General features: G+C 43.6%; 1 protein-coding gene across 1 annotated transcript in view; it reads left to right on the forward strand.

The window, feature by feature from the left end:
• The first annotated feature begins 318 nt into the window (after positions 1-318).
• The window catches only part of RP1L1 (RP1 like 1), a 46,341-nt gene continuing 23,359 nt past the window's right edge, over positions 319-23,300 (forward strand). Inside the window, exons 1-2 of the mRNA XM_071421877.1 lie at positions 319-454; positions 20,190-20,847. Of these exons, the coding sequence (XP_071277978.1) occupies positions 20,209-20,847 (639 nt within the window). The 5' untranslated portion in view covers positions 319-454; positions 20,190-20,208. The remainder of the gene's footprint in view (positions 455-20,189; positions 20,848-23,300) is intronic.

Genomic DNA, 23,300 nt, shown 5'->3' on the forward strand with positions numbered 1-23,300 from the left:
ATTCTCCATCACCAAACCTGCATGGGGAACAAGAGGAAAAAAAACCCCACAACTTTAAAACCTCATTAGCTAATCATCATCACCACAGATGGTGCCCAGCTCTAAGCTCCTTTCTGCTCATCTTAATCCCATTCCAAGCAGCTCCCCTTGGCAGAGGAGCCTGCTGGCTTTGTTATCTGCAGAAGTGGCAGAGCGTGGGAGCACCTGGCACTGGGGAGAGCTGCAGGAAGGGGAGAGATGTAAAGATTTAGGAAGGGAGGTGGGGGCCCATCTCCCTGTGCAGGCAGGGACTGAGCAGAAGCATCCCACCCTTCACTTGCAGAGGAGCAGGAGCCAGAGGAATTGGAATTCTCTGCCTGGCTTTTGATCTCCACTGTCAGCGCTCGAGGAAGGCCTGGCCTGGGATGGATTACTGACCTGAGCAAAGCTATGTACCTGGATTACCTTCACTGGGGTGAGTGGAACCTGCCTCTCTCTGTGCCTCTATGAGCTCTTGAACCAACGCTGGGAAAAGGAGTGACAAGGGGAGTGCTGGAGGAGTGGTGTTAGTACTGATTGTCTTTTTTCAGCAGCTCTGTCATCCTTTTTACTTTGTTTCTTACTAGGAAATTGAGTTGTTGTTGGTTACGTGGGAGACATAGGTGCCTGTGATCAACAGGAATTCTGCTTACGGGGAAAGGTTCTGATGGGAACAAGCCATAGCTGGTGGCTGTGCTTTGCTCTGTTGAGCAATGCAGATGTTATCCCTGGAAGGCCTCCAAGGGCTGTGTTTGTGTTTTCCTGGGAGGCTTTGCAGGACTCTGGGTCCATCCTTTTTGAGGCATTTCCCAGGCAAACAGGTCTCCTTTCTGACCAGAGCTGCATTCTGGTTTTCCTGATGGAACTTGCCGTGGCCACTTAAAGCCTCTGCTGCTATTTAGGGGCAGCAGGAGATTGAGTGGATCAATCCCATAAGAAGATCCATGCTCCTGTGCACAAAGAGGGGACTCCTGTCCATTTTAAGCAGTGCTGCCCAGGCAGGGAGCCAGGTTTTCCCCAGGCCCTGATGGGAGAGATGTCAATGTCACCACAACCCCAGCTGGAGTCTAAACCAGAATTTTTGCTCTGATTTTCTCTGTAAGAACTGAATAACCACAAGGCCCTTTTTTTCCCCTTCCCTTTTTCTTTTCTTGGCAGCCCCTCAGTCTCTCTAAGCACAAACTAAAAGGGGGGCCTTGTGTTTTTCTGGCTAACATGAGTCTCAGGTCATTAACCCTTGACAGTTCTTTAATGAATTACTATTAAAAAATGAATTGATTTCTTGGGCTGAAGAGAGATTGATACTATTGGTCACATAACGGTAGTTTAGATAATCAAATGTGACTATTTGTACAGAAAATGGCATTGAATTTAATCCCGTAGCTCCTTTGCTTTCTGATCTTTTCACATTGTGTTGAGAAACTCATGGCAGGAGCATATAAACTGAATTAATACAGAAGGGAATGTGAGAACTGATATAAATTCACCAGAAGGCCGCAAGTCAGCATCCCACTGAGCCTTTGAAGAGAAGAACCTGGCAATCCAAGGTTGTTTCTGCTGAAAACCCAGCTGCTTCCACCTGCCTGTTATGGGAGGATGTTTTCTGCTGGCCATACCCCTCATCTGGGAATTTCTGCACCTCTGTACTCTTCTAGGGTTTGTATCAAGATTTGTTATTTCCTTTTGAAAATCTGAAACTTGAGTAGGTTCTTGGCCTGGCTGCAATCACTATGGACTATTGGTTGTGCTGGTGATTGATTTCTCTTTATCTTCCACATCTTCTACTCCCCCAAATTGCTCCTTACAGCAACTGAGGGCACAAGATAGCATTTCCATCTCTTGCTGCTTTTTTGATTTTGGGTTTTTCCCCCCCTGCTTCATTGGATCTCCCTTGGCTCTCCTTTGGAACTTCAATAGGTCTTTTTCTCCTCTGTTTTAATTTATTCCCCTGTAATAATGGCTGTCTTATTTTGCTTTGAAGAAGCACAAACCTTTGGCCAAGAGGTGAGTTTTATTGCTATCAGTTGTTATTGTAACTGTAATTTGTGCCAATTAATTTAGAAGAAGGACAAACTGCACATTTAAGTATAAAATGACATTTATAAGACTTAGGTGGTTTAAATATATTTAAAATCATTTTTGACAGACAAACAAGGCATCTTTTAATCTCTTCCCTTCACAGTGTGATTCTTTCCCCCCTGCCAGAAAACAAAACAATCTCTTTTTTCCCCACTCAGTCTAGTTTTAAATAACCTGTGGGAAGGGGCTTCCGTTCCCTCATTTGAAGATTATTCCAATCTCAATGACCTCACTTGCCCTTTTCTCAGTTTTATCCTATCACAGCTATTTTTACCCTCTTGCTCTACATTAAGCTGTTCCTCTGCATGCCCGGGAAGAGGAAAAATTAGAGCCTTAACATTTTTGACCACTTAGAGAATAAAAAAATACAGGGCAAAATCAAGACCCAGGTGCCTGGCTGCTGCCAGAAATGTTGTTCCAGAAAAGACTTGATTTCATCTCTCTGTGCAGTGCCTCCACTCCTCAGCTTCCCCTCAGCCTAACTTATCTCCTGGCTCCCAGTCATTCCTCATTGCTCACTTCCAAGGCCTGTGAGCTCTCAACAATGGAGATCCTACTTCTTCCTTGGCTCTTGGCTCCCTCCTGCCTGCCAGCTCTTGAATTTTCCCTTGGGCATTAGCTGGCCAAGCAGTGTATATTTAGTTCTTTCAACATTTTCTTTTCTGCCTCCTTCATCTCACCAACCCCTCAATCACTCTGCTGGTTTTCTCCAAAGCATCCCAAAATTGGCATCATCCTGCAGGCTTGTGGTTGTCCAGTGCTGCCCTCAGTCTTCCTCCTCCTGCAGGGCATGGAAGTTGAGTTTTCTGCCTGGTTTTTTTCAGTGTTTCCACTGATGTTGGTGCCCTGGATGGTGTGAGAAGGATCCTGTGTGTGCTCAGAGGGAGAGGTGGGCTATGGGGAAGGGAGAGTAAATCTTCTCATGGCTGTTTCCAAGCAGCTCACCTGGAGACACTGGAGTTGTGTCAGATATTGGGTTTGTGTCTCTCTCTTTGCTTTAATGCAGAAATGTAAATCAAAATATTGGGGCCAAGAGGACAAAGGTTGTGCTCCTATTGCTGTCCCAATGTCCAAGCAACTGGTACTGGGCAGGTTACTTGATCCACCAGAACCTCAATTTTCCCTTCAACCTGTCTGTGTCTTCTGCCTCACGCTCTGAGAAATTGTGGATATCTAATCCTGGAAGTGTCCAAGACCTGGTTTAACAGGGCTTGGAGCAACCTGGGATAGTGGAAGGTGTCCCTGCCTGTGGCAGGGGGTGGAATGGGATGAGCTTTAAGGTCCCTTCCAACCCAAACCATTCCAGGATTTTATGACTATCACTTAGGTTTCTGTCTCCACAGTTCTGATATCGGGAGACCCAGAGCCCTTCAGGCTACCCGAGTTTTCTGTGGTATGTGCTGGATTTCAGCTGGGTCTCAGCATCCACCCTGTGCTTGGAAGGATCCATGCATGGATACAGGGAGAATGCAGAACTTGGAGAAGAGAAAGCTCCAAGGAGATCTTAGAGCCCCTTCCAGTACCTAAAGGGGCTCCAGGAGAGCTGGAGAGGGACTGGGGACAAGGGCCTGGAGGGATAGCTGAAGGAAAATAGATTTAAAATAGATGTGAGGAAGAAACTTTTGGCTGTGATGATCAAGAACTGGCCCAGGTTTCTCAGAGAAGCTGTGGCTGCCCCTGGATCCCTGGCAGTGTCCAAGGCCAGGCTGGATGGGCCTTGGAGCAGCCCGGGATAGTGGGAGGTGTCTCTGCCCACGGCAGGGGTTTGGAACTGGGTGATCTTTAAGGTCCCTTCCAACCCAAACCACTCTGATTCCACAATCTGAAGAGGAGCTTCAGAGGGCACCTCATCACTCCCTCCAGCTCCCTGACAGGAGGTTGCAGTGTGGTGGGGTCAGGTTCTCCTACCATGACTGCACTGAGAGGACAAGAGCAAATGGCCTAAAGCTGAGACAGGGGAGATTCAGATTAGATATTAGAGAAAACAATATTTTCCCTGTTTGGCTGGTCAGGTGTTGAAAGGGGCTGTCCAGAGTCACCATCAGTGGAGGTGTTTAAGAGGCATCTGAAGGTGGCACTGATGTGGTTTAGTGGTTTAGGTGTTACAGTGGCAGCACTGGGCTGATAGTTGGACTGGATGATCTCAAAGGTCATGTCCAACCTGTCCTTGGAGACTTCCAGGGATCCAGGGGCAGCCACCGCTTCTCTGAGAAACCTGGGCCAGTTCTTGATCAGCACAGCCAAAAGTTTTTTCCTCACATCTAGTCTAAATCTACTTTCCTTCAGCTGTCCTTCCAGGCCCTTGTCCCAAGTCCCTCCACAGCTCTCCTGGAGCCCCTTTAGGTACTGGAAGGGGCTCTAAGATCTCCCTGGAGCTTTCTCTCCTCCAAGTTCTCCATTCTCCCTGTATCCACGCATGGATCCCTCCAAGCATGACCTGGATGTTAGCCAGCAGAGGGAGGCTGGCTCACGTTGTGGCCCCTGGGCAGCAGAGGTGACTCTCTGTGTGCTCACACCTGATCACAGCAAGTCTGCTCCTGCCAGCAGGCCTGGGCCTGAGCTGCCTGGCTGTGTCCATGTCCCAGTGTGAGCATTCCCCATCTAGCCTTGGAGCACTGCTGGAATCCAACCTACCAATAAATCTGTAGAAATTATACCTGCTTGCTCAACAGACATGATGCTCATCCCAAAGCCACCTTGTGCCAGTTCTTCTCTTTAAACAAACATGGGTTTTTTTGATTTTTTTTTTTAACCCAGGTGCAGCCAGTAAAGCTGTCAGAATTAGAAAAGGACTCTTTGCTGCCTGATGGATTTGTGTGTACAGATGCCAGTTAACCTCCAGTTTCTGTGCTGGGTTGAACTGGGTTGTTGAATTTGCAGGTCACTCTGACATGGGAAGAGATGAGAATTTTGACTTCATGTTTCAGAAGGCTGATTTATTATTTGATATATTTTATATATTTATTATTCATTATTTTATATATTGATTTATTATTTTATATACTTTATTAAAAGAAAATTATATAATAAAAGTATATTAAAGAATAGAAGAAAGGATTTCATTAGAAAGCTAGATAGGAATAGAATGGAATGATAATAAAATCTTGTGACTGACTAGAGAGTCTGAGACAGGTGGACTGTGATTGGCCATTAATTAAAAACAACTGCATGAGACTAATCAAAGATGCACTTGTTGCATTCCACAGCAGCAGATAATTATTGTTTACATTTTGCTCCTGAGGTCTTTCAGCTTCTCAGGAGAAAAGATCTTAGCAAAAGGATTTTTCATAAAACATGTCCCTGACACTGGGTGATTCTGGGAGTGACAGCTGAGGAGACCCTGCCTCAGAGCCCAGAGAGCAGTGGGGCTCTGGCAGGTAACAAAAATAACCTGTAAAGCTGTAAACTGGGGAAGGGGCTGCAGCCCCAGGAGTGGCTGGGGGAGCTGGGAAAGGCTAAATCTGGAGAAAAGGAGGCTTAGGGGGGACCTTCTGGCTCTGCACAACTCCCTGAAAACAGATTGTAGCCAGGTGGGGGTCAGGCTCTGTTCCTGGATGAGAGGCAGCGGCCTCAAGCTGTGCCAGGAGAGGTTTTGATCAGAGAATAGGAACAATTTCTTCGCCCCACAGGGTTGTCCAGCCCTGGCACAGCTGCCCAGGGCAGTGCTGGAGTCCCCATCCCTGCAGGGACTTAAAAGCTGTGTGGTTGTAGCACTTGGGGACATGGGTCAGTGGTGGCCTTGGCAGTGCTGGAGGAAAGGTTGGACTGGATGATATTTGAGGGCTTTTTCCAACCTAAACGATTCTGTGACCTAAATGTATAATATTTGATCAAGAGTTACTAGGAAGAAACACATTTGCAGCAACTTTTGGTGCTAAAACTGCACCTAAGAATAATGAGGCCACCACAGCTGCTTCAATAAGTTACAACAATCTGGTGGAACTTTTTGTCCTACTTCTGGGAACATTCCCAGCTGCACCAAAGTTTGTTTAAAGTTGTCCCATACCAACTGCTCCCAGGTTTCTCTTGCATTTCACATTCTTTCTGCATTAGAGGACCAGACTTATTCACCAGGTGTCATCCTGGATTCTTGACTGCACAAGCCAATCTCGTGTCACTGAGATGTGGCCACGAGGCCTGGCAGGGAGGGAGTTCTGACTTGCCCTCCACGAACACCTCAGCGAGCCCACGAGCACATTTGGCAGGTGCCCTTGCCATTTAAAGTTCAGGCAAAGTGAACACTGGAGTCAGAAAAACGTGGCCCTTGGCCAACCCATGGAAAAAAAAAAAAAATCAGCACAGATAATCCCAGGTATTTTTTTGCTGTACTTTTCCAGATCTGTTCCCATACTGCTGGCAATCTACTCACCCATTTCAACACACTATCACTTTCAAAGCTTCCTCAAAGGCATGCAAAGCCTCTTAATAAAGAATCTTGCTATTCTTTATCACACCTGCTTTTGAGTGAGAGGCAGGACAAATGGAACAGCGTTCCCATCTGAATCCAGGTCAGGATCAGATATAAGCTGGGAAATGATGGAGCTGAGGAGCTGAGTGATCACTGCAGTGTTATATAAGCTTTGCTTTAACTCCAACATGTTTTAGAAGACCTGTGGTTTTGGGGTGAGTTTGGGGCCAGGGAAAGGAGGTGAATGACAGCAAGGACTGTATCTCTCCCTAAACCTTCACTTGCTGCCCATTCCCATGGTATGAAAACAATTCTTGCTCCACAGATTGAGAGGTTTGAGCTGTATTGGCCAAACCTTGCAGTCCTCAGGACAGGCAGGAGCAAGAATAATCTTCAGATCAGCTGAGCATGGTAAGGGCAAAGGTGAAAACATGGAAAAAAGCAGGAGGTTAGGCACTGGAAGGGACTGCCCAGGGAGGTGATGAAGTTCCCAACCCTGATAATGTTCAATAAACCACTGGAAGTGACACTCAGTGCTGTGGTCTCCTTGATGAGATGGTGTTTGGTGACAGGTCTTAATGATATTGGAGAGGTCTTTTCCAATCTAAATGATTCTGTGATTCTATCACTGCCAAAGTGAAGAATTTTATAGGCAGGATTTTGAATGGATCTTGTATAATACTGTAAAAACTGATATAAGTTTATGTAAGCTAAAGTCACTCAGAAACAGGTGTTTTACAAGAAGAGATGGCAGGAGGTTTGGGAGCAATTTCAGCCAGGAATCTGTAAAATTTGGCAGCATTCCAGATGGGAGCGTTTGGTGTGAAGGAGATGAAGGTGTTGAACATGACACCGAGGTCGTGAGCTTGGGTGTTGTGTGAGTGAGGGTTATTCCAGCGGGGAGAGAGGGGCTGTGCTGGGAGATAAGGAGGTGTTCTTTTAGCTGTGATTAAAGGATGCCCAGGGATTTCATGGAGTCTCCCTCTCTGGAGGCATTCCAACGCCACCTGGATGTGTTCCTGTGTCACCTGCCCTGGTGGTGTGGTTGGACTGGAGCATCTCCAAAGGTCCCTTCCAACCCAGATTATTCCATGATTCTGTGAGAAGTGTTGACAGAGCCACCTCTGGGGAAGCTCAGGAAGGAAAGGAGAGACCCAGCAGTGGAGAATTGCTCCTCATACCATGAATATCAAGGCTGTGGTCACCAGATGACATCACAGGGATCACAGTGTCAGCAGAGAGGGACTGAGGAGGAGGAAGAAGCACCAGGACATTCAGATCCTACTCTGGGCTGAAGGCAGCAGAGCAGAACTGTGCTGGTGTTCACAGGGGTCCCAGGACGAGGGAAGAGATGAGAATGTTGACTCCATGTTTCAGAAGGCTTGATTTATTATTTTATGATTTATATTATATTATATTATATTATATTATATTATATTATATTATATTATATTATATTATATCTGTACTAAAAGAATAGAAGAAAGGATTTCATCAGAAGGCTAGCAAGGAAAGGAATGGAATGGAATGGAATGGAATGGAATGGAATGATAATAAAATCTTGTGACTGACCAGACAGTCCAAGACAGCTGGACTGTGATTGGCCATTAATTAGGAACAACCACATGAGACCAATCACAGATGCACCTGTTGCATTTCACAGCAGCAGATAATCATTGTTTACATTTTGTTCCTGAGGCCTCTCACCTTCCCAGGTGAAAAAACCTGGCAAAGGGATTTTTCAGAAAATATCATGGCTACACAGAACAAGTGTCAAAAACATGGTGTCCATTGCATGAGGAGAACTGGATCTCAACTACAGGTAACATGGAGGAGGAGGAGGAGCAGGAGGTGACTTTTTTAGCTGTTTTGTTTTAAATCACAAGTTCAAATGCGGAATCTCTTAAAGACCCCGAACCATGTCTCAATATAACATTTCTGTTCTTTTTCATGCATTCTTTAAAATGCTTTGAAAGAGTAATTAAGGTGAAGCAAAACTTTTAATTTAATTTAATGTAATTTCTTTTTTACTTTCTCATCTCTCAAGAATATCGAAGGAATGCTATTTGGAGGGTCAGCTCAGGAGGAAATGCAGTGGTCTCTGGGGGCTTTTTCTCCCTTCCTTCTCAGTACTTCAGGAGTTCACTCTCAGTAGTCCTTTTCAATTCAATTAAAAAAAATATTTTAAACATGGTCTTTGAAGGGTTAGCAAGGAGCCATTCAAGCACTCACTTCTCATAATTTAGATCCAGGACACAGGGAATGAGACAAAAATGATGAAACAACCTTATTGTACCCTTCTGTGTTCATCACCTTGAGCTTCTTCTCCAGACAGTGGAGAAAAACAACAGTTCTAAGTTAGAGTTAATTTGGGACTTCCAGTGAAGGATTAAGGATGTGGAGCTGCTGGAATGAGTCCAGAGGAGCCCATGGAGATGCTCCAGGGTGTGGAGCCAGGCTGGGAGAGCTGGGGGTGCTCACCTGGAGAAAAGAAGCGTCCAGGGAGAGCTCAGAGCCCCTTCCAGAGCCTAAAGGGGCTCCAGGAGAGCTGGAGAGGGACTGGGGACAAGGGATGGAGGGACAGGACACAGGGAATGGCTTTCCACTGCCAGAGAGTAGGGATAAATGGGATTTTGGGAAGGAATTCCTGGCTGTGAGGATGGGGAGGCCCTGGCACAGGGTGCCCAGAGAAGCTGTGGCTGCCCCTGGATCCCTGGAAGTGTCCAAGGCCAGGTTGGACAGAGCTTGGAGCAACCTGGGATAGTGGGAGGTGTCCCTGGCCATAGCAGGGGGTGGAACTGGATGAGCTTTAAGATCCCTTCCACCCCAAACCATTCCATGGGTTGAACGCAGCCTGAAGGACATCCCGTCTTTCTGGTGGCTCTCAAGGAGAGCTGGAGTGACATTCCCAGTGGGAGTCGTTACAGACATCCACATCCAGCCTCCAGTACCCTGCCCAGCAGGATTTATTTGTCTCATGTTATCCATGCACGGGCTGATCCTTGTCCCAGTTCCCTGGCTGCACAGGATCTCCCTGACCCTGTTTAGGGTTTGAGCGGTTGTGGAACCACCTGACTGTACAACCCCACCAGGACATTTTGTTCTCCCAGAAGAGGGCAACCCCACCAGGACACTTTGTTCTCTCCAAAACATCTGGGAAGGAGTGATTGTGTCAGAAATACCCCCCATTGTCCCACAGCTGGCAGGGGAGGGGAAGCATTGTCCCTTCTGCTCCTGCGCAGTGCCCGAGCGGAGCAGGTGTTCAATCCCAAGGGATCCCGTGAGCTCTTGCTGCCTCATCTGATCAGAGAGTCTGGCACTGGGATTCAATGGATGGGGGAAATTAAGAGCAGTTTAATTGTGCTGAAAGTGTAGGCAAGCAAAAATCACAGAAAACACCAAATTTAGACTTTGGCCAGGGTGCCAGTATTAGCAATGCTACTCTGCATGAGAGGTCAGAGTTTTGCTGACATGAACTAAAATTGAGGATAAGTAAGAACTGGAGGGATATAAATCTTGGGGTTAGAGGAAAAGTAGCAGAAAAAGCAGGACTAATAATAAATTAATAAGGTAGGACAATAGTTCAAAACTGGCTGAGTTATTTAACACCTCAAAAAAAAAAAATCACCTGAAGAAGAAAACTATAAGAGAGAGATTTGGACAGGATTTGAAGTGAGGAAGGAAGTCACTATAAAAAATCCAATTGGTAAAGAACAAATGGAGGAATACTTGAAAAAAAAAAAAGTAAAGAACATGGATCAGCTTTGCTGATCTTGACAAGTTGGATGTTAGAGAATGAACTGAGAAACCAACTCTGTCACTTCCCAAAGGCAGCTGATGTGAACTGGGATGAATAAAGGAGAAAAAACTGGGATAATATCCCTGATAATTTTTTTCTTCCTATTGCTCAAAACCAAAAGGAGTCACTCCAGGTGAGAAATTGTGTCTTCTAATACAATGGAACAAATGTTGAGGCTCAAATAAGAGTACAGCTGTATGGCAGAAGAATTCCAGACAAAAGGCCAGATAAACACATGATTCTAGAGAAATTTGACTCTTTCTACTGTTTATCAGATTTTACACAGTGCTGGATTTGGCTTGGAAAATTATTTAAAAGCATTTTTAGAAAGAGATATTGTTGGTTGAATAAATGCTGTCCATGGATTCAACAATACATATTGAAAAAGTGAGAGAGAAAGGATATATATGTTGGATTGTGGAGGGAGCTGATTTGATTTAATATATTTTAAAAAAACTTTTTTTAAGAATGTGAAAGACACCTTAATAAAAATCAGAATTGATAATCATTTGGAAGGAGCTGAGGGCATAAGAAAGGAAAGAGAAATCATATAAAGGGGCCTGGAAATGTTAACAATGGTGAGAAAAATGAGATCTGTGCTGAGGAAAAAAAAGCCAACATTTCATTCAAAGGTTTAATAATCTCAGGTAAATGTCTTATTGGAAATGGAAAATAGGGAAATGATGGTGCCATAGAGGAAATTGACTTGTGCCCTATGGAAATGGAAACACTGGGATGCAAATGGTTGTTGGACATATGGAGAACCACGTGCTGAACTCCAGAGGTCTGGGCAGTAAAATGTCTGTGTATTTCCAAGGTTGCCTGTTGTCCTGAGTGGTTTTTGTGGAAACTGGGGAAAAAAACCTTCCAGCCCCTGCAGTTTCTGGAAGCCGTGGTGAGTTCCTTCTCCTGATGTACAACCTTGAGCTGCCAGGCCAGATCCAGCTGCAGATTGGAACCTCTCCTAAGCTCATGGGGATTCTCTCAGCAATCAGCCTCTGGGTGGCAATTTTTGGGCACAGCTTGCCTCAGGTTCTGGGTTTTGTGCATATTCCTGGTTCTTCAGCTTCTCACTCCAATCCCCTGGTTTGCTTCCCTGGATGCTGAACTATCTCAGCCTCTTCCATCATTCCCTGTTACAGAGAGGAATTCCCTGTTAGAGGAATTCCCTGTTACAGAGGAGCTCACCAGCTTAGGAGATCTCAGCTCCTGCTCTATAAACTCCTTGTGTGCCTGAGCTTCCTCCTCTGAGCTGGAAACAGCCCTGGGATGAGAGGTGGGAGGTACAGGAGCCACCTTGTGTGGCTGCAATTAAGGGATATCCCTACCATGGAGAGGAAAAAGATCTGCTAACATCTGCTCAGCCCATTCCTGATCTTTGTGATTCATGTGTGGTTTTGGAATCATGTTCCTTTCATGTAATTAATTGTACAATTTCAGGTTTGAGTTGGGCAAGCTGCTCCAGTTTTGCCATGCTCTCTCCTCTGTCTGGTGTGATGAATAGAATCATGGAATCAGAGAATCTCCTGAGATGGAAGGGACCCACAAAGATCATTGATCCAACTCCTGGCCCTGCCCAGGGCACCTCAACAATGCCACCCTGTGCCTGAGAGTGTTGTCCAAATGCTCCTGGAGCTCTGGCAGCCTTGGGGCTGTTCCAGTGCCCAACACTCTCCTGGGGAAGAACCTTTTCCTGATATCCAACCTAAACCTCCTTCTGACACAGTTCCAACCATTCCCTCAGGTCCTATCCCTCATTATTAGAGAAGAGAAATAGCACCTCTGTTTATCAATTTCCTAATACAAACATGCAGAGCAAGTTGGACATCAAACTTCACCTCAGAAGGAAATACAAAGTTATTCTCCTCAATATTGCCAGAAATGTGATTAAAGGGCAGTGCTGATTGCCTATATCAATATTACTGGGAAATGCCTGGGCCAGCACTAGGAACACCCTCTGATATAAAAGCTTTGTCCCTGATCCTAGAGGTATTTCTGCCCTGTTGCTGGAGCTAAACAATGCAGACTCTGAAACACCCAGATGTGGCTGTGACCGGCCAAATGGGCTTCCCAGGGAGGTGTGGGAGTCCCAGTTCCTGGAGGTGTCCAAGGAATGACTGGATGTGGCACTCAGTGCTCTGGGGTGGGTAACAAGGTGGGGATCAGTCACGAGTTGGACTTGATTGTCTTGGAGGTCTTTTCCAGTTCAACCATTCTATGATTGAGGGTTGTTGTTTCAATAGACCACAGGTGGGTGTTGAAGAGCAAGTGGCAGAACTGGCCTGTCTGCCTCTAGTTTATAAAACCCTCATTTTCATTTTAGGAAAGAAAAATCCTACATTTCTTTAGGAAAAGAAAACAATTCTCTTTGAGTTAGGTCTTGTTTGATGGGAGAGTGTTTTAATCTCACAGTGGACTGTGCTTATCAGCATCCTGGTGGAGATGTCACAGTGTGATTGAATAGAGGGACTCTGAGATGGGGACAACAGGATGTGTAGGGAAGGGGTAACAAACAGGAATCACGGTGTCCCTGTCCCTGCTCACCAAAAACCACAGAGTCATTGAGGTTGGAAAAGCCCTACAAAGACCACTGAGTCCAAGCCTTACCCAGCACTGTCACTCACCCATGGCCCCACACATCTTTGTGTCTCCTGAACATTTTGAGGGATGGTTACTCCATTATTCCCACATGCAGCCTAAGCAGAAAGCAAAACTCACTGCTGAGGAATTTGAACAAGTCTTGGTTTAGAGCCAGTCTTGGTAAGGCCTGTCCTGTCTGAGGTCCTGATCCTGGAACCAGACCTTTAGGGCTCAGTCTCTACTCTCTGAACTGACACCAGGAGTTTGATCTTCAGCTTCATGAATGCCCCTTTTATTTGCATAGTGAAGGCTCCTCTTGCCAAAGGAATAACCACAGAATGGTTTGGGTTGGAAGGGAAACACCAGCTAGTTTCCAAAACCCAACCTCCAAAGTTTCTCAACTCATGTATTTTATTGCATGTTGAAGGCACTCAGTTTCATAATTTAAACCCATAGAAAATTATGTATCAACTGTAAAGACCTTGTTACAGAATTAACACTTTAAAAATCAGGAACATGGGGAAAAAACACCCTGATTTTTCAGCAAATTCAGATTTTCTTTCTTTGCACCTGTTGCTGATGGCTGGAAAATGAACTAGATAATACATCTAGAACAGCAGGGAGATTTTCTGTAGATGAATCTGATCCCTGAGACTAATTCTTATCCTCCAGAAGGCTGGGCTTCTTTATTACCTGGGTTAAGTGCACTGTAATCCCTTGCATTGGAGGGTGCACTTGGAAATGCAACTTGGATTGCTGTGCTTTGAGGTTTGACTTGTTTCAAAATGATATGGACCCAAGTAAAGAAAAATAAGTACATTCTTTTAAAAAAAACCCAAACTAATAAAAACCCCTCCCTACCCTGTTAAAAAATTCCACCAATTTCCCCTGCCCCACCAAAACCCAGAACAACAAAAAGTCACATGTGTAAATGAATATTTGAATTTTTAGAAGGAAATCCAGTGATCACAAAAGGGAAGAGCAAGTAATGTTAAAGAAATTTGAGGTGGAATATTCCATCAGATCACAGAAATCATCTCTGATGATGGAACAGTGGCTGCAAAGGAAGGATCACATTAAACTGGCATTTAGGTGGATTCCAACTGCTACAGGACCCTGACCCAGTGCAGGCAACCTTTGTAGAAGCTGCCTTGCCTTTGCTAAATCACAGAACAAATTAGGCTGGAAGAGATTTCGGAGGTTCTGCACTCCCAGTCTCAGTAGATCAGATGAGTTTTGAGTATCCTCGGATTTGGCTCTACCTCTGAGGCCCCAGTCTCTGATCATCATCACAAATTATTTCTTTCTCCTGCCAAAATGACCTTTATTCTGCTGCCACTTGTGTCTGCCATGTCTCAATGCTTTGCTCTTCTGGGAAGAGTCTCTATCCCAAACCTACACCATGCCCTAGGCAGTTATAGACAAGGATGTGGGTGTTTCCAAGTCCTTCTCCAGGTTCAACAATTCCCGTGCTCTTATCATCTCTAGCCACAGCACGCACTCCTAGAATCATAGATGGGACCTTAAAGACCACTTAATTCCACCCCTCTGCCATGGGCAGGGAACTTTCCACCAGACCAGGTTGCTCAGAGCTCCATCCAACCTGTCCGTGAATGTTTCCAGAGATGGAGCCTTTACCCATCCATCTACCCTGCAAATTCCAAAAAAAAAAAAAAAAAAAAATCCCAGAAGAGAAGGAAAAGAAATTCTTGATTTTAGATGCAGTGAATCCAAACCATCCTAGGAAACAGTTGATGAAAATGTTCTAAGCTGTAGGTGCTGTCAAATTGAGAACATTTTTTGGCACAGAAGACAGAGTTTGCATCTCCAGCTTCCTTTCTGATCCAGCAGTGAGGTTGAAGGAATGGTGTCAATCCCTGAAATCTCCAACCCTGTTCCTACCTGGAGGTGATTTTCCATGGGTTTAAGACCAGCTCTGACAAGGACTGGGTGAGGGAAAGTGAGGAATGGTTTTGGCTCATCCAACCATGGAATAGAATGACGCGTTAGCTATCAGAAATCTCCTAAACAATAAAAACCTTAAGGCCCTTTTGATAACCTTTTCCAAGTAATTTAAGTAACAAATTAATTGAGGAGAAAACATACATTCTATCCATTTTAGTCTCCTTCTTTCAGATAATTATAAAATATTCATAGGGAAATGGGTAATCTGCTTTCCAATTCAATGCTTTTATCTTTTTATGAATCAAATTTCTTGAAGTTTGTAATTTTCCATACATTACTTTGTCTTGGTCAGACCATAAATACTCCTTGTTAATTAAGATCACTTTGATATATAAAAAATATTTTTCTTCATCAAAAAGAGCACGGAGCAAATTGAAATGAGCTTTTTTTAGAAAAAAAAACATGGTTAAATCTTCCAACTGATTCATCTTCCTAGCTAGAAACTCTCACCTGCTCTGGGAAAAATTCCACATGAAATCATTTTGTTTATTATTTCCCCGGAAGACAAACCTGGAGTTTTCAACAACTGCATTCCAAATGTTTTGGTGGTCTGTAAATTTTTCTTCTGTCTGAAAGAAATGACTTTGCAGAAGTAGAAGCTGCAATAGCTTGTATGGGAAGAGAAATTCCTGGCCAAATTCTGCACCCTGATAAATCAAAAAAAGTCATAAAAAATTGACACTGGGACTGTTCAGGTGAGAGGAAAGACACAGATTTTAGTATTAAGTGAGATTAATGAGCTGTCACTGCTGGATGGAATGGATTCTTGATAATTTAAAGTATTTAAGTCGAGTCTGGAAGCTCTTCATAAAGATCTTGAGCAGTGATGCTCAATTCACAGAGTCACATTCCCTGACAGCTCTCCTGCCTTGGCTCAGGCACCTTCTGGGTGACACCTGGATTCCTCTACTCCTTCTACACCCCCAACAAAGAGACGGAGGGGAAAAAACTTTCCAAGATAAGAGCAGTGCAAGGGACAGAAGGTGAAGGCTGATGTGAACAGATGTTAATGCTGCAAGTGAAGGGGCCCTCCAGGAGAGTGGAGAGGGACTTTGGACAAGGAACAGGAGGAACAGGACACAGGGAATGGCTTCCCACTGCCAGAGGGCAGGGTTAGATGGGATATTGGACAGGAATTCCTGCCTGTGAGGGTGGTCAGGCCCTGGCACAGGGTGCCCAGAGAACCTGTGGCTGCCCCTGGATCCCTGGAAGTGTCCAAGGCCAGGTTGGAGCAACCTGGGAGAGTGGAAACTGTCTCTGTCCATGGCAGAGGGTGGAATGAGATGATCTTTAATGCCCCTTCCAACCCAAACCATTCCATTAGGTTTTGGCTAAGGGGTCACACATCTTCCTCTCTGTGAATTCCAACAACAGAGGTTTGAAATGTTGAGAAGTCCAGGACTCCCCTGCCTGTTATACTTTAGTCTTCTTGAGATTTCATTTCAAACTGTGAAAGGAAATTGAAAAACAGGAACCAGCTCTGGTTCCTGGCACAGCCCTGAGTGTGTAGAGAGGCCTCCATGAGGGGTTCAGTCCTTCCCATGGATGGACTCCTACAAATTTTCCTGTAGAGCTGTGACCTCTTATACCCAATGCAAGACTACAAAGAGATGACCTTGGTCCTCTGGGTGAAGGATTCCACAGGAATGGCCTCTGGACCCTCAAAGATGTGTCCACAGCTGGAAAATGCAGTACAAAGAGGACTGTAACAGCTCCTACACTGGCGTTACATTTAGAAGATTCCTGTTAAGGATCTGAGATGTAAACCTCACTGGATTTATTCTTGCAGGATCCCCAAATCCCTGCCCTTGTAATAGAAGCCCTTTATGACCCTGATCTCTCTGCATGTAATTTGTTTCTGCAAAAGAATGTGCTCAGTGTTGGGAGAGAGAGAGGTGCACAGGCTGTGTAAGTAGTGGAATCACAGAATCACAGTCACTAAGGTTGGAAAAGACCTCCAAGATCATCAGGTCCAATCTTCAAGAATTCCAGTCCATGCAGGAGTGAGATTTCTCACTGATTTTGCGCCTAAATCCAACTGATTTTTTTGTTGTTGTTTTCATATGTGTCTTTTTTTTGCAAGTAGGAACTGAGAGACAAAACAGGAAGGCTCTTAGGGGTGAATTATGACAGAACAAGTTATTTCCCTTTATTTGTCATTCATGTGCTTGTTTGTCTGAATTTCATGCTCAAATCTCAGTGATCCAGCTGCTGAGCATCATTCTGAAACTGTGACTTTGTATCTGCCATGGACCTGAAAATTTTGGGGTTAGGGCTCTCCAGACTTTCCTGTTAATATTCCCCTGAAAAAGTTGTTATGGATCTCACCCATCTCTGTCCTGAGTAAGGGACTATCAGCCAGGTGAAAAGTGACAGATCCACACAAATCCTTCAGAGCCATCATTCTTACTCCAGTCCCATTTATTTCCCTGGAGTCCAAAAGTGAAATAAGATTCCAAAGCATTTTAATGAGTGGGTTGGATCAGGAAAGTTTTCCAGGTCTCTGCAGGCCTTTATTTGAGAGAGGAATTGCATTTCCAGGTGTGATTTCACAACAGAGTCAGATTTATGCTGGAGTTACATGGCCACAAGGAAAAGAGGGATTGGACAAATTGTGGCTAAAGCCCCAGTGGATTTGAGAGCCTTCTTCAGCAGCTTAGGTAGCTTTTCTTTCTATCCTTAGCAACACAGCCCTGCTTAACCCTCCAAGCTGTGGTCAGTCATTTTGAGGCCAGTTTGATTGACAGCAGGTAACCTGTTAACATTTTTCCCTGCCTTTTCCAGTGTGTTTGATCCTGCAGGTGGCTGGTTGGATGTCTTGCTTTTCTAAATTATTATTATTTGGTTGGTTTTGTTTTTAATCCCTTGGATATTCCGTAAGAAAAAGTCATCTTGAGCCAGAGGGATGAAGTATTTCAATGTAAGTACAAAAATATGGATTGAGACTTCTCTCTTTTCTCTAAAAAGGTGTATTTGGGTAAGATGAGCATTTTCCTTTGCAGATTAACAGTAGCATTCTCTTCCAACTCTGACCCTTCAAATGGATAATATTAAACTCCTCTGTCTGTTTATATTTTCTTTTTTTGGTTGATATTTGGCTTTGTAAGAGCAGATCTGAGAGACCCTCTAGGCTGGGGTGGGTAATCAGCTCTATCACCCAAAACTCAAGGAATAATATTCCTTTAAATTAGTCATCCCATAGCAATTCTATGAAATTATTTCCCAAGAAAAATAGTATTGGGAAAGCATGTTATGGTTTGTCCTGTATTTAATTTTTTTCTGTATTTTTTACAATATGATTTAAAAACTTGAAAAAAAAAGTACAATAAATCCTTGGGAAGCAGTTTAGATTTCTGGGAATGCAGTCAGCATATTGTGGATCACCATTTGTCCAGTGACTACAATTTGGATAATGGCTTTGTTTGGAAATGGTGCTGTCACTGTTTGAAAGCTGCAGTGTGGGGCTTGTGGAGAAAATTTGAACCCACCTTTCTGGAAGCTGTTGGAAAATAGAGAAATGAGATCTTTTTTCCCTGGAAATGATGAGTTGGAGTAATGGATTGACCTTTAACTGGGAAATAAATAAGTGAATAATTGCTTGGTGAAATGTGTACATGGAAAGAATAAATCATACTGAAATCTTTGGGGTGTGCCTGGATGTAAAAAAAAGCAGGGATTTGTCACAATAATGGTTTTTCAAATGATGCCTAATGTCTTTTGTCACCTTGCTGAGCTCAAACTTCCATTTATTGCAGCATTTGCCAGCGTACAACGTGTACAAATATTTTACTTGAGGGTACTGTGGTAAGCATATAATGGTTTTGTTCTAAAATGTAGAGAAATTCAGCATTTACAGCTTTTTGAGTGCTTCAACAGTGACAAAATTCCCATTAATGGCAGTGGGCACCAAATTGATTCCTCAAAGGATAAATTGTGATTATCACAATTATTCAAACTAGAACTTTATTCAGCTGCTGCAAGAGAGGTACCCAGGAGCAAACTGAATGAACCATTCAATTATAAATACATTAACTGTTTTCTAATTCATTTGTGAGCACTAAAAGAATTTCCTTTCTTGTAAGATATTTTTTGAAAGTTACCATAGAAAACTGATACCAACTAAGAAGAGAATTTGGAAAATAAATTTAATGTAGGTGTTTGTGGCCAAAAACCCCTTCTGCAAGTTGCAATTCTACTGATTCCTTACTAACAATTCAAATTATTTCCTATCTGTGAGCAGATAAATGACCTGAAGATGACATATCTGAGTGCCATTTTTAGAGTCTCCATTGAAATCTGAGTAATTAACTCAGAGTAAACTGGAGAATCACTGCTTGTTTCATGAAATAAAAGTATTGTGCTCATTGCAGCCAGTTATAAAAATAGTGTTATTTCTTTAATTTTTTTTCATGTCAAAACCAAGTTGTCTTCTTTTTTGGGCATAATAATTTCAATCCATGTGAGGTATAAATTTTTTAGCAACTGGCTTCCATGGCAATGGATTTAACAAGGGCAAGTAAGAAGGAGTCTTGTCTTCATCGGGACAGTACATTAAAACCACTTGTGTTCAAAATGTGGCATGCAACCACCAGACTGAAACACCAAAATCAGTTTATCTTTTAAAAATTGGGCAGACAATCCCAACCAATCTCCAATTTTCCCACCCTTTAGCAGAACCAAGTTTTCTAGTCCTATTTGATGCCTTGTGCTATTTGTTACTTGTTTGCATAATTGCCAGAAATTTTTCATCCAGAACTCAGCACATTATGGCATCGCCTGTTCTAAAACCAGACTGCTCTGCCCCTCAGTGAGCTCAGGACTGATTGTGTGCTACAAAATATAATCACAACATGAAGAAATTCAGCTTTGTTTTGGTTTTTGTTATGCTCCAGTCCATGGGGTTAAAGGGTTACATGAGAATCTCAGTGCTGTGCTTGTAAAAATAAATTTGAAGTAATCACTGGCTCTGATAATTTCAGAGAAAACCTCAAAAATATAAGCAAGGAAGACACAAAACTCCAAAGGAAACAATGCACTTTTTGTGGGTTTTGCTTGGGGTCTGACTCATGTTTTTTATGCCTGAGGGGTGACCGACACTGACTGGATTCCCACTGGAATCTGCAGGACCAGGAGGGTTTGACTGTGAGGAGCAGGGTTATGGATGCTCTTCCTGCTGTGCTTCCCTCTTCCTGCCTGATCCATGAATTCCTAAGAGCCCTTGGTACAATCTGCTCATGACGGAGCTGTTGTGAGGAGCACAAACCTTGCTCCCACAACAATCAGGCCCTGATCCTTCCTAACTCAAACAAACCCCACTCTGTTTTTTCCTTCTCTTTGTAGTTACCTTTAAGCAAGAGGGATGACTCAGGTGCCTGCTGACTACCTGTCAACCACCAGCTCCTACAACTATGAGCCACCCCTCCCCTCCGTGGCTCGGGCCAGCACCCTCACCAAGGTCCCTCCAGCCAAGAAAATAACCTTCTTCAAGAGTGGAGACCCTCAGTTTGCGGGAGTCAAGATGGCCATCAACCAGCGGAGCTTCAAGAGCTTCAACGCGCTCATGGACGACCTCTCCCATCGGGTCCCGCTGCCCTTCGGGGTCCGGACCATCACCACCCCACGAGGAATACACTGCATCAGTGAGCTGGACCAGCTGGAGGATGGAGGGTGCTACCTGTGCTCCGACAAGAAGTACGTGAAGCCCATCAGCATCACCTCCGGGGGACACAGGCCGGCCCCGCCGCGGAGCGGTCGCCCCTCCAGCACCATGAGGAGAGCGGCTCAGGAGGGCAAGCTGGAAGATTATTCTGCACCTTTCACTCACCATGGCCCCAGAATACCCAAGAAAATCACTCTGGTTAAGAATGGGGAAAGCGGATTTCGGCGTTCCATCATCCTGAACCGCAGAAATGCCCGGAGTTTCAAAACGCTCCTGGATGAGATCACGGAGATCCTGCAGTTCCCGGTGAAGAAGCTCTACACTATTGATGGGAAGAAGGTAAATATCTCTGGTGCTGGTCAATTACTCAAACAGGAATCATCACGTTCCTTGTGATGTAAATCCTTTAGCTCATGGGTCCAAAAGTTTATCCACCTTACCTTAATCCTTCAGGCTTTGTCACATTAATCACTTGACCATTAATTACACAATAGTTTGATGCAGAAGAATCTTGTTCAGCCACTCAAGACTGAACTTCATGCCAAATATTGTTTGGGGTCAATAGGAGGTTTAATATTTTGCAGTCAGATATAAACCCCCTTCTAGTTACAGTGTTTCTCACCTTTTTTTGGGAGGCATGTCCCAACACATGTTCAACTTTTCCATACCTGACCACTGGGAATTCAGCAGAATAAGGTGGCCTTTAGGTAGCACCCTGTGGTTGCACAGCCCCCCACAGAACAGGGTCCTGCTCATGATGTGGGATCCTCAACAGAGATGATAAGATAACCAATGATGATAAGATAAAATAAGATAAGATGCGGCGGTTTCAGTTCAAAACTGGGCAGAACACATCCATGACACATGATATGATAAGATCACCAATTAATGCATAAAAAAATAATGTTTGAATGGGATCAAGAGACACTTTCCTATTGATGAATTAGTGAATCTGCTGTGGGGGAAATTCTTATGATAAATTCAAGGCATGGCAATCCCTTCATTCCTATGTTCCCAAAGGAATTTTCTGGACAAACCTGAGATTCTCTTGACTTCTTCTCCATCTCTTTTTAGCTAATTAACCTTTACTTCCATTTTTTGAAGGGATCTCACAAGTTATCCTGACTTGTCCCTGTCCCTGCAGTGAATGGAGATTCCCAGCTCCTTTGCCACTTTTCCCACCTTTACAGGGCTGAGTGCCAGCTCCTCAGTGGTAAAAACACAACCACTTGTGGTATCACTTTCTGAGCCAGGTGACTGAAATGACCTGGGTTCAAATGGCCCATTATCCAGGAGGGGAAAAATGTAGGAATATTTTGCAATAAATTCATTTTTACCTGGCAGAGAGAGAGGAATGTGCAATAGGAAGGAGAGAGGGAGGGGATAATTCCTGGTGGAAGCCCTGTGTATTATCACAGAGCTTTCTGCTATTCTCACCAGTCTGGAAAGAGCTTCCAACCAAACCAAATCCTGCTACCAAGATATTTTATAACCTATGGAAAACTAACTTATTTTGCCACAGATTTCTCCAGTTTTCAAGACTTGGACTCCAGCTCAGTCCAGAGGAACATAATAATCTTGTGAACGGATAGCAACTTCCTCTTCTTCACCTTTTGAGAATTTTCACTGATGTCTCAAAAGAAATGTTTTTCTTTCTACTTCTTAGTACAGTCTTAATGCTCCCCTTGTAATTCCTAAATTAATTCCCCACAATTTTCCTTCTAGTTATTATAAACACCAATATTTTAGGTGAGATATGTGTTAAATATGCAGTCTCTAGACACAATACCCTCAACTCAATGTTCCAGAGGTCTTTTCCAACCTTCCCATGTTTGCCACCAGCAGAAATGTGAGTGTGGGTCAAACACCATCGCTTAATCTCTCCACAGTCCCTTCAGATTCTATTTTTTTAATATGAAAATTTTCATTACTGTTTTGTCAATAAGGAGTTGATTTTTATGCCTTAATAATTCTATTTTCACACCTTTAATTCCTGTGCAGAATATCACAGTGATAGGTGACAAGGAGTCCAACCTCAGCCACATCATCATCTTCCACATAATTAGGAGATGTGTGATTATTAATACCATTCCTGGGAATCTTTTACAGTGAATTTTTTGGCCATTATTAATTTTCGTAATTTACCTCCAGCTTTCAAAGTGTTTACTACTGTTCACTTAACAACCATTTCTATTAGGGCTTCCTGTTACTCTAGGCTTGGGTGTAAAGCATTTAAACTACAAAAAATTCACTCTGTCTTGGATTTTACCAATCCTTTTACTTTCACATGGATTCTCTGTTCTTCTTCTAAGTTTTTGTGTCATAGCTCAGCTTCAAGACCTCTGTTTCTGATACACAGTCGATTGTGTCTGAGTTTTCATCAGATATAACTGTTTCATTGAGGAGTGAAAATTGTGAATTCAACTCACAGTTTTGAGCTTTCCTGAGATAACCTCCTTCCACTGGTGCTGGAGTTTAATTTTAGCTGCACATCTTGTCTTTATACTTAAATTTGCATTTTCTGTTAAACACACAGGAAAGAAGCTTCCATTCTTCCATGATCATTCAAAGGTATCTGGATGTTTCATATTTCTTGGGTATTTCCTTTTTTCTTGCTTTATTCTCTTTGAAGAATAAATCAAATTCTCTTTAAATAATTTTGTAAACTTCTTTTATCCCAATTATCTATGTAATTTTTTTTCCCCATGACTTAGCACAGAGATCTTTCTGGGAAAGAGGGCTGGGATTGAGTGGAACAGTAACTTTTGATATTTATTCCCATATTTTGACAG

The sequence above is a fragment of the Agelaius tricolor genome, unplaced genomic scaffold (assembly GCF_023055355.1).
Source record: "Agelaius tricolor isolate 1412-34295 unplaced genomic scaffold, bAgeTri1.0.p SCAF_1, whole genome shotgun sequence".
Classification (NCBI taxonomy): domain Eukaryota; kingdom Metazoa; phylum Chordata; class Aves; order Passeriformes; family Icteridae; genus Agelaius; species Agelaius tricolor.